This window comes from Branchiostoma lanceolatum, chromosome 17 (assembly GCF_035083965.1).
Source record: "Branchiostoma lanceolatum isolate klBraLanc5 chromosome 17, klBraLanc5.hap2, whole genome shotgun sequence".
In the NCBI taxonomy this organism is placed as follows: domain Eukaryota; kingdom Metazoa; phylum Chordata; class Leptocardii; order Amphioxiformes; family Branchiostomatidae; genus Branchiostoma; species Branchiostoma lanceolatum.
Genome location: NC_089738.1, coordinates 13023137 through 13038081, shown reverse-complemented (window position 1 = coordinate 13038081; position 14945 = coordinate 13023137). Strand labels below are relative to the sequence as shown.

The window sequence follows — 14945 nt, the reverse complement described above, 5'->3', positions numbered from 1 at the left end:
TGGCCTGATTTTATGATGTTAAAGTTAAAGATACTAGTCAAGCCTATTCGTGTATTTAGAACATAAGCATAAATCTTAGGGTTATTTATTTTTCCACTGTGCTCTAAAATGGTTTAAGATGACGTGGCTAACTCCATTGCACAGCACTGAATTTAAAAGAATAACAGAATACTGTATATTAGCCATTTTACTAGTTTCACATTTATTCAAAGATGTTTTTACCACTGTCATAGCTTAGCACATCTTATGTTTGTTTATTGCCATGCTTGTTTGTTTACACCGTGTTGTTGTTCCCACAGAGATGAGATCTACTGCCAGATTTGTAAACAGCTGACCCAGAACCCGTCCAAGAGTAGTCACGCCCGCGGGTGGATCCTCCTGTCCCTGTGTATCGGCTGTTTTGCTCCTTCAGAGAAGGTAAGCTGCGAGGGAGATATTCACAGTAAAAAATTGAAATCTTGAAATAGTAGCAGAGGGTTTGTTTCAGCTCTTTTGCAGTGACCCCTCCATTGTGAATTCGTGGCACCGCAAATGTGCAATACTTCAACCGCAAACTTAAAACACCACAAATTAACCTCCTTTCCCTTTTCTCTTGTAAAATCAAATCCCAGCAAAAATAAGTGAATTTGCAGTATGCAGAAAATTACTGGTCCAGGAATAGTTGGATTGTTTCATGAAATGATGGTTATGGTAATGTCATTAGTATGTAAGAGTTATATTCTATGTCAGGCTGGATGTATTGAAACACTTTCTTCAAAGTGCTTTTAGTTGAGTTTTACAGAAATTTGCTGTTGTCCTTAATTCAAATAACTTACATTGGTTACAATGAAATCTCAATCTATTACTAGTATTAGTAAAGACTTGCCTAAATGGAGCCTCTGTACCTGAGTATCTAAAAACATTAAGTACAGTAACTATGTAACTGATCTTTCTTTTCTGTAAACTCTTCATCTCCCCAGTTTGTGAAGTACCTTCAGTGCTTCATCAAGGAAGGCCCGCCCGGCTACGCCCCTTACTGTGAGGAGAGGATGAAGAGAACGTTTGTGAACGGCACCAGGAACCAGCCGCCCAGCTGGCTGGAGCTACAGGTGAAGTACCTTACATATTGTTGGATTGAAATAGCACCTGCATATGCAGGGTAGTGCAGGTAAAATTGGAGCATCTGTGGGTGTTTCTGACATGTACCTCCACCTAACCTGTACTCGCAGTTCTTGATTCTGTTGTTAACAGATTTAAGAGTCAAGACGGTGCCAGGAAGTCCTTAAATACTTTATTGGACCAAGAGTAAAAGAAAATAAGCAGTGTGTAAAATGAGCACCGTCCTGTATGTGTTAGGTGCAGTTTATTTCAAATGTTACCCACACCAGATTGTTCAAGACTATGAAATACATTTGTAGTCAGAGCCAAATGTTGTTTTCAGAAAGCTGTTCTTAGTAAAATTAATGCTTTTTTGTGCATCAAAGACTGAGTGCATGTTTTTCCCATACTCGGTCAGATTAAACATATTACTAGCCTGTAGGTTATTTTATTGCTGTATATATGTTGTAAAAGTTTTATTTTACTATTGCAGGCTACAAAGTCCAAGAAGCCTCTGATGTTACCGATCACGTTCATGGATGGTACGACCAAGACGCTCCTGGCAGATTCCGCCACCACGGCGCGGGAACTCTGTCAGATGCTGTCGGAAAAGATCGGGCTGTCTGACCAGTTTGGATTCTCACTGTACATTGCCCTCTTTGATAAGGTATGCTACTTATGTAGAAGACAGTAGTATCTTCAACAAATTTTTTTGTTAAAAGAGTTTAGTTAGGTTTTAGTCAATACTAGATACAAAAGTTAGGATTAAGGTCAGATTGTTCATGTAAAGGTTTTTCCCCCCAAAAAAGTGACTTTTGAAATTTTAAGCACCTGTTACACATACCCTTAACAGGCCTATGATACACTGAAATATATTAGGGCTTTTTGATTTGGGACAAATCTATATAGTATTATGTATGATTGAGTGTAAAACTCAAACTTTGATTACACAAAAATAAGTAGTATGAAGTTTGTTGATTTAAAAGGCATTATTCTACTGTTGAAAGACCCGAAATAAACTTATTATGGTCTGAACTCTGACCCTCCCCTTTGTTTCCAGGTTTCGTCGCTGGGCAGCGGTAGCGACCACGTGATGGACGCCATCTCCCAATGCGAACAGTACGCCAAGGAACAGGGTGCACAGGAGAGGAACGCTCCCTGGCGACTCTTCTTCCGCAAGGAGATCTTCGCCCCTTGGCACGACCCCACAGAGGACAGGGTGGCCACCAACCTGATCTACCAGCAGGTCGTCCGAGGGGTCAAGTTTGGGGAGTACAGGTGTGACAAGGTGAGAGATCCTGTTCTTACTGTGAATCTTTAAAACGTTTGCGGTGGTTTTAATTTCGTGGTGACCGGCATTTTCAACTACGGTACAACACAATTGTTTCAACGGCAAACATACATGTAAATGAACGTTCATGAAAATCCTCTTTCCTCTCCTACTGCGAAATTAAATCCACCCAAGGATAATTGATTTTGTAGTTTCATCATGGCTATGGGATAGGTCTATTAAACTGGTTAAGGGAGGGAAACTCAGACAGCCATAATTACCATGAAATTACCGTGGCCATTGGCACCAATGCTGCATGAAAGCAGGATGAAAACTTTGAGGATCAGCTAGACTTTTAAGAGTTTAGAAATTGAAATTATAGTAATTTTTCTGATTTTCCCCAGGATGATGATCTGGGAGAGATAGCCGCCCAGCAGTACTATGTAGACTACGGACCCAACATGGACTACAACAGGCTACAGGGTCTGGTGCCGTCCTACATCCCCGACTTCTGTATGAGGGGACAGAAGAACACAGACTACTGGGCTCAACTAGTGGCTAATGCACACAGAAAGGTAGGATATAGATAAAGGGGCTACCTTAGAAAGTTACATGTAAGTTAAGAGAGGTGTGAATACTAGCCGACTGCTGCCCACCACTGTGTCAGGGACTTCAGCAGCATTATAATCAAATAATGGATGCTACTACTACTACTACTACTACGACTCAAATTCGCAAACAAATGTAATCATTAAACCAACCTTTCTTTTCCCAGAGCTACTATGTGAAGGACAACGTCGATCCAATCCGCGTCAAGGAAGACGTCGTCAGCTACGCCAAGTTCAAGTGGCCGCTACTGTTCTCTCGGTTCTACGAGGCGTACAAGTTCTCTGGTCCGAGCCTGCCAAAGAACGACGTGATCATCGCGGTGAACTGGACGGGCGTGTACATCGTGGACGATCAGGAGCAGGTCCTGTTGGAGCTGTCCTTCCCAGAAATCACTGCTGTGTCCAGCAGCAGGTCAGTACTGGTCAGGGTTGTTTTAACCTTTAGCACACTGAAGTAGCCATTTGGCACCTGATCCCCTATTGGTTGCAGAGTTAGGCAGCAAGAAGAAGGTTAAAGCAGGGCTGTTTCCAGGACCCGTCCCTCCGTCCCTGGAAGGAAATTTGCTTTTTGGGACTGACAAAACTCATCCTGTCTTGTCTCAAAAATCTGAACTTAACGTATACCAAATTTATTTTCATAAGCTTGAAAGGACAAAAACGAAAATTAACAGTATTCCAAATTCCAATCAAATTTGCTTCTGAAATGCTTGAAATAGCAATTTGAATTTGCAAACTTTTCCAAAAGCTAGTGGTAGAGCTTGTTGTTAAAATAGATATTTGATATTCTCCATTGCAGATTAAGTATTGCTTTCAAATGTTTGAAGGAAAAAAGCAACACGATTTGCTGGTTACTTTCTCTCTAACAACATCTATTTGGCTCATGGCAGGCCAGGGCTAATGCATGCAGTACGAAGGGCAGAACATTGACTGGGCTGTTGCTTGCCATATACCAGCGGTGGTCCTGGCATGAGAGGATTATGATTACTATTTAGTAACAGTTGTGATCGTGAGGAGTCACCTTGTCCTCTTTTTGTGTAACCTTCCTTTCAGAACTGGTAAGATCCATGGGCAGAGCTTCACCCTGTCCACTGTGAAGGGAGACGAGTACACCTTTACTTCGGCCAACGCTGAAGACATCCGGGAGCTGGTGGTGTGTTTCCTGGAGGGGCTCAAGAAGAAGTCCAAATATGTCATCGCTCTGCAGGACAGTCCAACACCAGGTGGGACACTCCAGTACAAATGTTTGTTTGTTTGTTTATTTATTTAACCAGGAATACAGTATCGCCTGGCGGCGTTTTTCAACGATTCCTGGGGGTTTCAACCCCTTACATAATAGTACATAGCAACAATAAAAATTCAGATAATAACAAATAATACAGGAATTAACTTAAAAATATAACTATTCATCAAACAGGACATGTCATACATTCATACCATCATTTCCAGCTTTGAATTTCAACAGCTGTGTGGCAAAGTAGAGTGTTTCAGCACCAAGGAAAGCCCCCAGGGAGCCCAGAATTCAATCATTTCTTTAACAGGACGAGACCTAACCGCATACCAAATTCCATGTCGATCCATCCATAGCTTCTTGAGTTATGTTGCTCAACCACAAACACTACCAAAAATATAACCTTCTTCAGTTGGTTATGACACAACTGTCAAATCAAAATAAACCATAATTATAGGTAGCACATCTTGTATAGTTGCAATTCATCATATGAAACTATCCCTTAATGAAGCATACAGCATACAGCATTGTTTAATTTAAGTTAAGAGTTTAAGTCAACTTTTTTTCTCCCCCCAGCTGCAGACAGCTCCTCCTTCCTGGCCTTTAAAAAGGGAGACCTGATCGTCCTGGACCAGGACAGTGGAGACACGGTCATGAACTCTGGCTGGTGCTACGGACAGAACGACAGGACGGGGCAGCGTGGGGACTTCCCTGCCGAGTGTGTGTACGTGGTGCCGACCGTCACCAAGCCTGCACCAGACATTCTGGTGAGTGGAGAAGCCTTATTACCTCCTGTCATCCAGACATTTATTACCTCTGCGACATGGGAGGTATTGTTTTGAGTGTTTCTGTTTCCGCATTATGTATTAACCATATGCTAGTTGCCAGTGCCTTTTAGTATGATAGTGACAAGAAGTAAACATCTGGGTTGCTAGGGTGACAGAAAGTAAAGGTCAGAGTTGCAAGAGTGACAGGAACTGAAGGTCAGGGTTGCCAGAGAATTTGTGATTAATCAACCCTGTGTGAAAGACACTTTATGATTAGGTCAGGGGGTCAATGTAAGAGCCAACTAGTGGGTTTTGTTTGTGAATGACATAGACCCAGAGCTGCCTAGAACTAGCTGTTTAGGCTATTACAAAGGGCTATTAAGCCCTTCTGATAAGACAATACAGATTTTCGGACTTCGATTTTAACACACTGTAAAAAATTCTACCTCAAAATTATAAAAGTCCCCATGAATTTACAGTAGAACACCTTTGCCTTCTCCCTCAGCAACTGTTCACCATGTCCGAGAAGGAGATCAGTGAGCTGCGCACGTCGCAGGCAGCCATCGAGACGGAGGAACCACCGGAGAAGCCCTACACACTGGAGGAGTTCTCCATCGATCACTTCAGGTACAGTTACACTCCTTAGACAAAGTGCTGCTTATCTTTTTTACTTGACTGAGTGTCGTATGCTCTAGTCTGTAAAGACATTTCAAAAGACTGCTCAATGACAATTATGAATGAATAACTTGAATTTTTGGGGAGTTCTTTTCTATTCTTTACAAATGTTTGCATTCATCTTAAATCTCTTAAAATACATGTACCATCATGTTAGCAGTCGGCACCAATACACAAAAATTTGAGCATCATGGCAGCATCACGCATCCACTAGGAATATAATCTTTTTTTGCAAACTCATGCCCAAATTGCAATGTAACACACAGACACAATAACGTATAAAGGCTAAAAATGTCTATTTCAAATTGATATATGGACCAGACATTTTTCACCTTTCTATGTTATTGTATCTTTGTGTTTCCTTGCAATAAATCTTTGGGCATGACTTTGCAAGTAAAGATTATCATAATCAGTTTTGGAACGACACTGATGAACTACCCCTGTATGATGCAGACCGCCCCCCAAGCGTACCCTGACGCGTGCCCTGAAGAGCAGACAGAAGGATGAGCTGTGGAGCTACACGAAGGAACCAATCAAACAGCCCCTCCTAAAGAGGCTGCTGCCCAACGATGAGCTCAGCCAGGAGGCGACCTTGTGCTTCATGTATATCCTTTGCTAACTGATGTGGGTTGTTCTAAAGGTCGCAATTGATTTGAGGATCGTCTTCCAGTGTACATAGAATCTGCATTTCTCTCGTTAAATGTTAGGGGCATTGTTGTTTCCTTAAAGAGATGTCTTTATAGAATTTGGAAAGAAATTTTGGGCTTGCGGAAAGAAATAATGTGAATTATGGTCATGGTTTGATGTGAAAAGCAGGGTTTTGTACAAATTTGCCCAATGGCACTTTGTAAATTTTTATCATAAGCAATATCATGTCCAATATCTTGGCAATGAAGCAATGTGTTGTTGATGATGATGATGATTTTGATGTCTGTATCCTTAACGCTGATCACCCATTATGAAGTACATGGGAGATTACCCATCCAAGAGAAGTCGTCATGGCAACGAACTGACGGACCAGATATTTGAACCTCCACTCAAGAATGTAAGAAGCATTTATTTTGAAAACTGATATTATTTTGGGTCTGGCTACAACTGCTTGCTGTGTTTTTCCCGAATCATTAAACAATCTCCAGTCTTTAATTGTTCCCTCATAACATAAATCTTTTAATCTTGCACACCTTGAAGCATTTGTCAAGTATTAGATCAAATTGAAAGTAACAGGGTTGGCACACTTCTAGTACACTTGACTGTCATGTTTGATTTATAAGTAGAGCTCACAAGTGGTGAATATGGAGTGATAATGACCGGTGGTTATGGCAAAATGGAGCTTTCTCATTTTTCAAAATGGTGCCTTCTCTCTGCTCATTTGGCTGTATCCTACTTACATTTTTGTTTGATGTCATCCCCAGGAGACGTTGAGAGACGAGATCTACTGCCAGGTGATCAAGCAGCTGACGGAGAACCGTGTGCGCGCCAGCGAGGAGCGCGGCTGGGAGCTGATGTGGCTGTGCTCGGGCTGCTTCGCCTGCAGCCAGTCCCTGCTGCCGCACGTCACGCAGTTCCTGAGAACCCGCAGGAGAAACGCGCTGGCAGTGGACTGTCTGCAGAGGCTGCAGAAGACACTTAGGTGGGTGGAGCCTCGTTTTCTTACTCGTTGTTTAATTCTTTATTTTATTTCTTTTCAAGATCAAAGTCCTGTGACATGCTGTACAGAGTATGGCACATTGACTGTACATTGTAAAACAAGTAATTGATTGACATATACAACTACATGTACATACAGACAGATATCAAATAAGGTCTAGGAAACAAGATCATTTTAAATATTACAAAAGTTACAGGAACACAATTTTTTTGTTTAGGTCTATGCTTGGATTAAAGATATGTACATGTAGATGTACATGTTAGAAAAGAAAACATGATGAAGGGACATTCTGTACAAATACAATACTAACAATAACAAAAAGAAGAAATTCATTTTAACCAGCCATGGTTTTAGAAATTTCTAATTGATATTCAAGATTCAATCTTGCTAGGTAAGTGTATGGAGTTATGATTATATTCTTCGAACGAGTAAATATTTGTCCTGTTGTGTGTAGGAATGGTCAGAGGAAGTACCCTCCCCACCTGGTAGAGGTGGAGGCCATCCAGCACAAAACAACTCAGATCTTCCACAAGGTCTACTTCCCAGACGACAGTGATGAGGTAGGTTATCACAATCCATAAGTGCAGAGTGCTAAGCAGAGAAGCATTATGCTAAAGTCTTTAATATGACATGGCCGGGGAATCGAACCCAGGACCAGTAGTACTGCATGCAAAGTGAGCACTTTACCCACTAGGCTATTTGGTAGATGCTTTGGCCCATGAAAGTGCATGGTCTTTTATGTACAGCGTAATCAGTCATGTTTATTCCACATAATTTGTAGCCAGACCAAATTTTATGTGCAGTGTAATCGGTGCATTCTAAATAATAAGGAATTGGTGCCTGAATTGTGTCCTTGGTATTGATTGGCTATCAGCAGCAGTGTTTCATAAACACTTGTCCTTGATTTTCATTGGCCTTCGGCCTCAGCCCTGTTCTTGGTGCTGATTGGCCATCCGCTGTGAGATTCCACAATTTCCTTTGTCCTTGGTGCTGATTGGCTATCATAACAATGTCATCGGTGCTTATTGGCTATAATCTCATTGAATCAGTTCACCTCAAACATCCTTGTCCTTGGTGCTGATTGAATTGGCTATCTCCTGTGAGATTCTTTCGATTTCCTCTGTCCTTGGTGCTAATTGGCTATCATAACAATGTCATCGGTTCTGATTGGCTATAATCTCAGTGAATCAGTTCACCTCAAACAGAATTGTCCTTGGTGCTGATTGGCTATCTGCTGTGAGGTTCCACAATTTCCTTTGTCCTTGGTGCTGATTGGCTATCATAACAATGTCTTCGGTGCTGATTGGCTATATTCACAGTGAATCAGTTCACCTCAAACAGCCTTGTCCTTGGTGCTGATCGGCTATCTGCTCAGTGATTCCACTACTGCTCCTTGTTCTATGAACTGAATGGTCATACACTGCATCATTCTCTCTGGTTGTCTGCACATCTACTTGTCTTGATTATGAATGTGTATAAAGTGAAGCCAGCCTGCTCGAATTTGATACATAGCAGCTGCCTTTCTGAATCTAGAATAGAGCGTTGGCAGTAAAATTTCATCTTTCGATGACAGTGTTATTACCTGTGTTTCCTTCCGTTGTTGTACAGGCCTTTGAGGTGGACTCTGGTACCAGAGCGAAGGACTTCTGTGAGAACATCGCCAGCAGGTTGAGGCTCAAGTCACCCGAGGGATTCAGCTTGTTTGTCAAAATTGCAGACAAAGGTGAGAATGATTGTGTGATGCTTTTTGTTTGTTGCAGCAGCATATTATATACATGTATAACCACTAAACCACCTTAAGTAACACACCTCCAGTTTTGTACAAGCTGCTTAAGAGCAGACTGATATGTTTTATCAACTCACACCGGGATGGACCCTTACTCTTAGCAATAAACATGTACATGTATGTGGTGGGTTCTTTAACATGTTTAAGGTTTGGCTAAAACATACTTAAATGTCATCCTTATGAAGACGTTTGTACCCAATGACAATTTTTTACCATAATATCCTGTCTATTTCAGTCATCAGTGTTCCAGAAGGAGACTTCTTCTTTGACTTCGTGCGGCACCTGACAGACTGGATTAGGAAAGCAAGGCCAACCAAAGATGGTAAGAAAAACTGCTTCATCTTTAGAATCACAAATGTTTAGATTTTAGACCCACTAGCAGCTTTCCTTGGTACTGTAGTGGTTTTTATCTTATCCCATTGATCATGTATAGCATAATCATACTTATTCTGTTTACAACTCAAAATTTATTTTGTAATTCCTCTTCTCTTTCATTTGTTTCATTCAGATTTATGGTATAATTTCAATTTTTTTCTTTTGTTAATTTTGTTTAGTTTCCATTATGTACAATTTAAAAAATTCCTATGGTCTAATTTCGAGGGGAGGCCCACAAAAAGCCACATAGGCTTCTGGCCCCCCCTGCATGTTTTTTTGCCCTGTTTATCTTTATTTTTAGATATTTGTATATATGCTAATAAACAATTTTTTTCTGCAGGCTCTATGCCCCAGCTGACATACCAAGTGTTCTTTATGAAGAAGCTGTGGACGAACACGGTCCCAGGGAAGGACACCAACGCAGACTCCATATTCCACTACCACCAGGAGCTGCCCAAACTGCTGCGGGGGTACCACAAGTGCACCAAGGACGAAGCCATCACTCTCGCGGCTCTGCAGTACCGCGTACGCTTCGGGGACGACAAGTCCGAGTTCATCAACATCCCGTATGTCAACAGTTTTTCCCCTGAGCCTTTCACAAACCTTTGCAAACATTCTAAACCTTGCTTTAAGCTAGCTCATGGTTCTTGGAGACGCTATCTAGCTGGCTTTTATGACTGATTGATTATTATTGTTACTGTGTACTTAGTCGTAGTTTGTGTTTTCATATGTGAATCAGGGGTACCTGAAAAACAAGCTTCACAACCTGAGTTGTATTTGCCCTGTATGAATAAATAAAAGAAAATGAAATGGTTTGAAATGGATAAGCACAGCAAGATACATTGTGTATAGTATGTGAAAGTTGAAGGCCTCTAAGACATATTAAATAAAACATGTCTGGTCATGGTATCATGCATCATCATCGACACTAGACGTACAAGCTATTGGCCTTCGCTTACATGACATGTAAGTCATGATATGGCAGACATGCATTACTGTGTCTACATCAAGCATACATGAAACAGATTTGAACTGTCAATCACACTACACCTATCTCACTCTGTTTACCCTTGCTGTTGTAGGAAGATGCTGAGAGAACTGGCGCCCCAGGACATGATACGGAGCATGTCCCCCGATGACTGGAAGAGGGTGGGTGGAAACCACATTTTCTCAACAACCTCTAACTATCAGAAAATCATTGGTTTTAATCAAATCACACGGTATTCATTTGAATATTCATCTCATCTGTTGTGTTGTGCATCATATATTATAAGATAGGATTTACAAACATGCTCGTTTTTAATATATTTACAAAGGAAAAAGTGAAATTGTTGAACGCTATAATTAAAACCAACTGTTATCCTTCTGAATCCTTACTGAAATATTGATTGACCAATGTTTTTTTCTAAGATTGAGGTTTTTACTGATGAATGAGTGACATGGTATGGCTCTAAACGCACATCTGGTATTTCTATTCTTAGTCCTTACTGAAATATTGATGGAGTTCCTGGAAGATTGATTTTTTTGCCAATGAAGTTGTTGCATTCTTGTTTTTATAGTCCTGTACTGAAATATTGATTGAGCTCTTCTTGTGTTGTTGTTATCAGCAAATCGTCGCTGCTTACAACAAACATGCGGGCAAGTCTAAGGAAGATGCCAAACTGTCCTTCCTTAAGATCATCTACAGGTGGTCCACCTTCGGCTCCGCCTTCTTCGAGGTCAAGGTAGATGTCATCTCATTCCTGCTCATATCATAAAGAGACATTTTATGTATGTTTAGTTTGTACATAGTGCACTTGACTTGACCATTGATGCCATTGTGGTTAGGCTAGCAGATACGTGATCCAGAGGTAACGGGTTTGAATCCTGGCATTTAACCTGGCCATTGTAACCACTTTTTCGGGGTCCTTTTAAGTTACATTATATTTACATTATAAGTTACATTGCATTTAATAAGCCCATCTGTAGTGGCCACCTATCTGCTGTTACCATCAAGACCCTTGAGTGGTCACTTTTGACATAACATTTTAAGTAATACTGTGTAAAAGGGTTTTATGTTCACAGCTTTCATGGTGACCTCTTCACTCCAGACTTAAAACCACCTCAAAAATTTTTGATCTGTCTTTGCCACCTACCCCCTTTGCTTCAACCGAGCTTAAACCCACTGTGAACACTCTATGTTCTCTCTACTGCAAAATGAACATTTCCCCTATTACAGTATAACGGCAGCCTTTGACCATTCTTTCTCCTTTGTCCCCAACAGCAAACTACAGAACCCAACTACCCAGAGATCCTTCTGATTGCCATTAACAAACATGGCGTCAGTCTGATCGACCCTAAGACGAAGGAAAGCCTGGTGACGCACCCCTTCACCAAGATCTCCAACTGGAGCAGTGGGAACACGTACTTCCACATGACTATCGGCAACCTGGTCCGGGGCAGCAAGCTGTTGTGTGAGACTTCACTGGTCAGTGTCTCTTTCTGAAGTCTTTTTAATTATATTTTGCAGTTTCCTCTGTGAAAATGAAGGCATTGTAATCAGTTAATCTGTTTTTTGGTGTGTTTGTCTTGGTATGAATCTGCAGGTAGTTTGATATTGCAGAGTGGCGGCCTACCAGAATGAAAGGTGGAAATGGTATGATAGACTTAGGATACTTGGAGAATTGGAAGTCTAGGCAGGAAGTGATCTAATTGTGTAACAGTAACTTTCAAATGTCTGTGAAGAAAAGTAGTGAATGTTAGCAGTTATAAGCTAGTTCACAGTTTGAGGTGCACATGACTTGTGCATTGTGATGCATTGTTGGTAATGTGTCAAAGGTGAAGGCCTCTAGCAAACGCAACATAAAGAATGGCCAGGGGCCTTCAAGTTTGACATCTTGCGCACAATGCATCACACTACATAATGCGCACTTCGAACCGAGAACTAGCCTATTTTTACTTCAAATATCTGTAAATAATTGTACTGAATGTATTAGGAGTGCCAGCAGTGTTACTGTTACTTATAACCAACGTGTTGCGTAATGTCTCCCACAAACAGGGTTACAAGATGGATGACCTTTTGACCTCTTACATCAGCCTGATGCTCACCACCATGAACAGACAGCGCAGGGACAGCAGAAGGTGAAAGGTCAAAGTTCAAGAAGCACCTTAAGAATTACAGTAAAGTCCAAAGGTGAAGCAGACTTTAGACTTCTTCATTTTTCACAGTAGCAAACTGAGATGGAGCAAGGAGTGATGTAGTTCTTGGATCAAGCTAGACCAAAGTGTATGTCTCTTGCCATGCTGTCTTCAGCATAACTTTGGGTGGCTCCAAGAAATCCAAGTTCATAGAAAATACTGTCAGCGATTTCATCTTGGTTTATATCACAAATTATTTGTTAAACTCTGTGTTCAAGCTTGAGCTTACACAGTCTCCCTCGTATTTGAATGGTTTTAAAGAAAAAGGGCTTGTTTCAGCAGTCTAAATCAATATCATAATAACAAATTTATTTTACATGATTTTTCTTGGCTTTTCTGTACTATATAGAATGGATTGTTGATAATATTGTATACTAGACTCCTTTGAGAGTTGATAATGGACATGATTGTGAAATGCAGTGGTTTTAATTTTCTCCATTGAAAAAGACCTACCAGTTAACCGGTCAGAAAGAGATCTGTATATTTTGAGCTTTGAAATACTGCACTCCTGTTTGAATGTTGATGAATACAAGACTGCATCCAGTGTTACTTTCTTTTAACTTTATCATGTTGTCATTTTGAAATCAGTCTCTTCTGTCACATTGTTACAACTCAAGAATTTTCATGTTTGGGGAAAAGTGTAATAATTCAATGATTACAAAGTACAACAGTTCCATAATGTCTTAATTTCTCCCTCGCCACTTTACACTTTAAAAACTGAATGAAAGAAAAGTCTTGAAGAAGTCTGGCAAAACTCAGTGCTTGTAGGACAAGGAGCAACCAGTTTTGGTTAAAAAATGTTTTCTTCTGAACTGTCTTTTTAGCTTTAAGATATCAACTACTTACATATAAGATTGTACACAACCTATGCAACCTTAAACACATTTGAAATTATAAAACTATGAAATTATAAAACGCCAAACGTTAGTGAACTTTATGCTGTAACAATCTTTACTTGGGGATGACAAATAACAACATTCGATAATAAGGTCTATTTGTAAAAGGTTTGCTGGATAAGGAATTGTGTTCAGCGTCAAAGCAGTCTTAAGTACCAGGTTTTTAAGTGACGAAATTGCTGGTGTAAACTATGTGAAAACTTAATTATGGTGTAATGATTTTTTTCAATCATAAAAAAGATCAAGCAAATACTTGATATGTATTCTTTGATTGTATCCATGCATTTGTAGTTTGAACTAGAGACAGATATGGATTCATGTGAACAAATACATAATGTGCATAAATATTTGTTATTATTAATTATATTAGAACTTTGATGACAACGGTAGCTGCTATTGATACTATTTTCACAGTATATAGTTTTAGGAGCACCTCATGAAATTAGAGATAGCTTTTCCAATTTGAAAAATATTAATTATTGTTGGATTATATGTATATTTAAGAAATAGGTCTAGATAACTTAGTAAGGTAAGTTATGAAGCTGATATAGAGAAGAAAAGCCAAGACATAGAATTATAGTTTGTTCAAAATAGAAGTTTGTCTGATTTGGTGGTGTTTCTTTACATGTATCTATATCAAATGCTGAATGTACTTCTAATGTTTGGTCTTAAATTACACAGCAAGTATTCAGGAATATGGTCCAAATATATTCAACCATTATCTAGATCTTGTGGTAGCAAATACAGAATCCATTCATTCATAAAAGACAGCTTAGACTCTACAGGGTTTGATTTGGTATAATTTTTTTTAAAGATTCGTGTTCACAGGATTAGGCCTGTATCGTGAACCATGTGGTTAAGAATAAAGACCACACAACGTACGAAAAACTTTGATTTTATTTACGTATGTAGGACTTAGTAACCAACTGTATGTTACCATTGTCTGGTACATAAATGCAAGCACTGATCACACAATCAACCGAAATTATCCATGTTTTGCTTTCTTATAGAATAGGAAAACTCTGCTGTTAGTGTGTTGGTGTAAAATCCGATGAAGTGTAACTGAAGCTACATGTATGGTACTTACTATAGTCGTTAATTGAATTGTTTTTAGAGTATGTTTACATTAAATTGAGCGGCGCATGTATGATTTAATTGTCCCGGACACATTTCTGTTGGCGTCACATATGTCTCAATAAATACTGCATCATGGACTTCAAGTTCTGGCTCTTTACTTCATAGTCACACACGGTGGCTTCATGTTATGGTTTTCGCAGTGATCTCATCACCGCGAACTCAAAACCACCACGGAAACTTTTGTCCTGTCTTCTACCCATTTGTGTAATACATACGAGAGAGAAACGTTAACAGTCGCGGCCACTTCTCTACACCGAAACATCTGCTTGGAGAATATAATATATTAATATAGAAGATTATT

The 14945-nt window shown here is 40.0% G+C and overlaps 1 protein-coding gene across 3 annotated transcripts in view; it reads left to right on the top strand.

The window, feature by feature from the left end:
• The window catches only part of LOC136423682 (unconventional myosin-VIIa-like), a 49747-nt gene extending 35020 nt beyond the window's left edge, over positions 1-14727 (top strand). For all 3 annotated transcript variants that reach the window (XM_066411961.1, XM_066411959.1, XM_066411960.1), the window contains 20 exons: positions 300-417; positions 960-1088; positions 1571-1744; positions 2138-2365; positions 2752-2922; positions 3123-3367; positions 4006-4175; positions 4760-4950; positions 5456-5577; positions 6079-6230; positions 6579-6670; positions 7038-7255; positions 7728-7833; positions 8882-8996; positions 9295-9381; positions 9775-10000; positions 10517-10583; positions 11042-11158; positions 11698-11901; positions 12472-14727. In XM_066411961.1, coding sequence (XP_066268058.1) covers positions 300-417; positions 960-1088; positions 1571-1744; positions 2138-2365; positions 2752-2922; positions 3123-3367; positions 4006-4175; positions 4760-4950; positions 5456-5577; positions 6079-6230; positions 6579-6670; positions 7038-7255; positions 7728-7833; positions 8882-8996; positions 9295-9381; positions 9775-10000; positions 10517-10583; positions 11042-11158; positions 11698-11901; positions 12472-12558 — 3019 coding nt within the window. In that variant the 3' untranslated portion in view covers positions 12559-14727. The remainder of the gene's footprint in view (positions 1-299; positions 418-959; positions 1089-1570; positions 1745-2137; positions 2366-2751; positions 2923-3122; positions 3368-4005; positions 4176-4759; positions 4951-5455; positions 5578-6078; positions 6231-6578; positions 6671-7037; positions 7256-7727; positions 7834-8881; positions 8997-9294; positions 9382-9774; positions 10001-10516; positions 10584-11041; positions 11159-11697; positions 11902-12471) is intronic.
• The last annotated feature ends 218 nt before the right edge of the window (positions 14728-14945 follow it).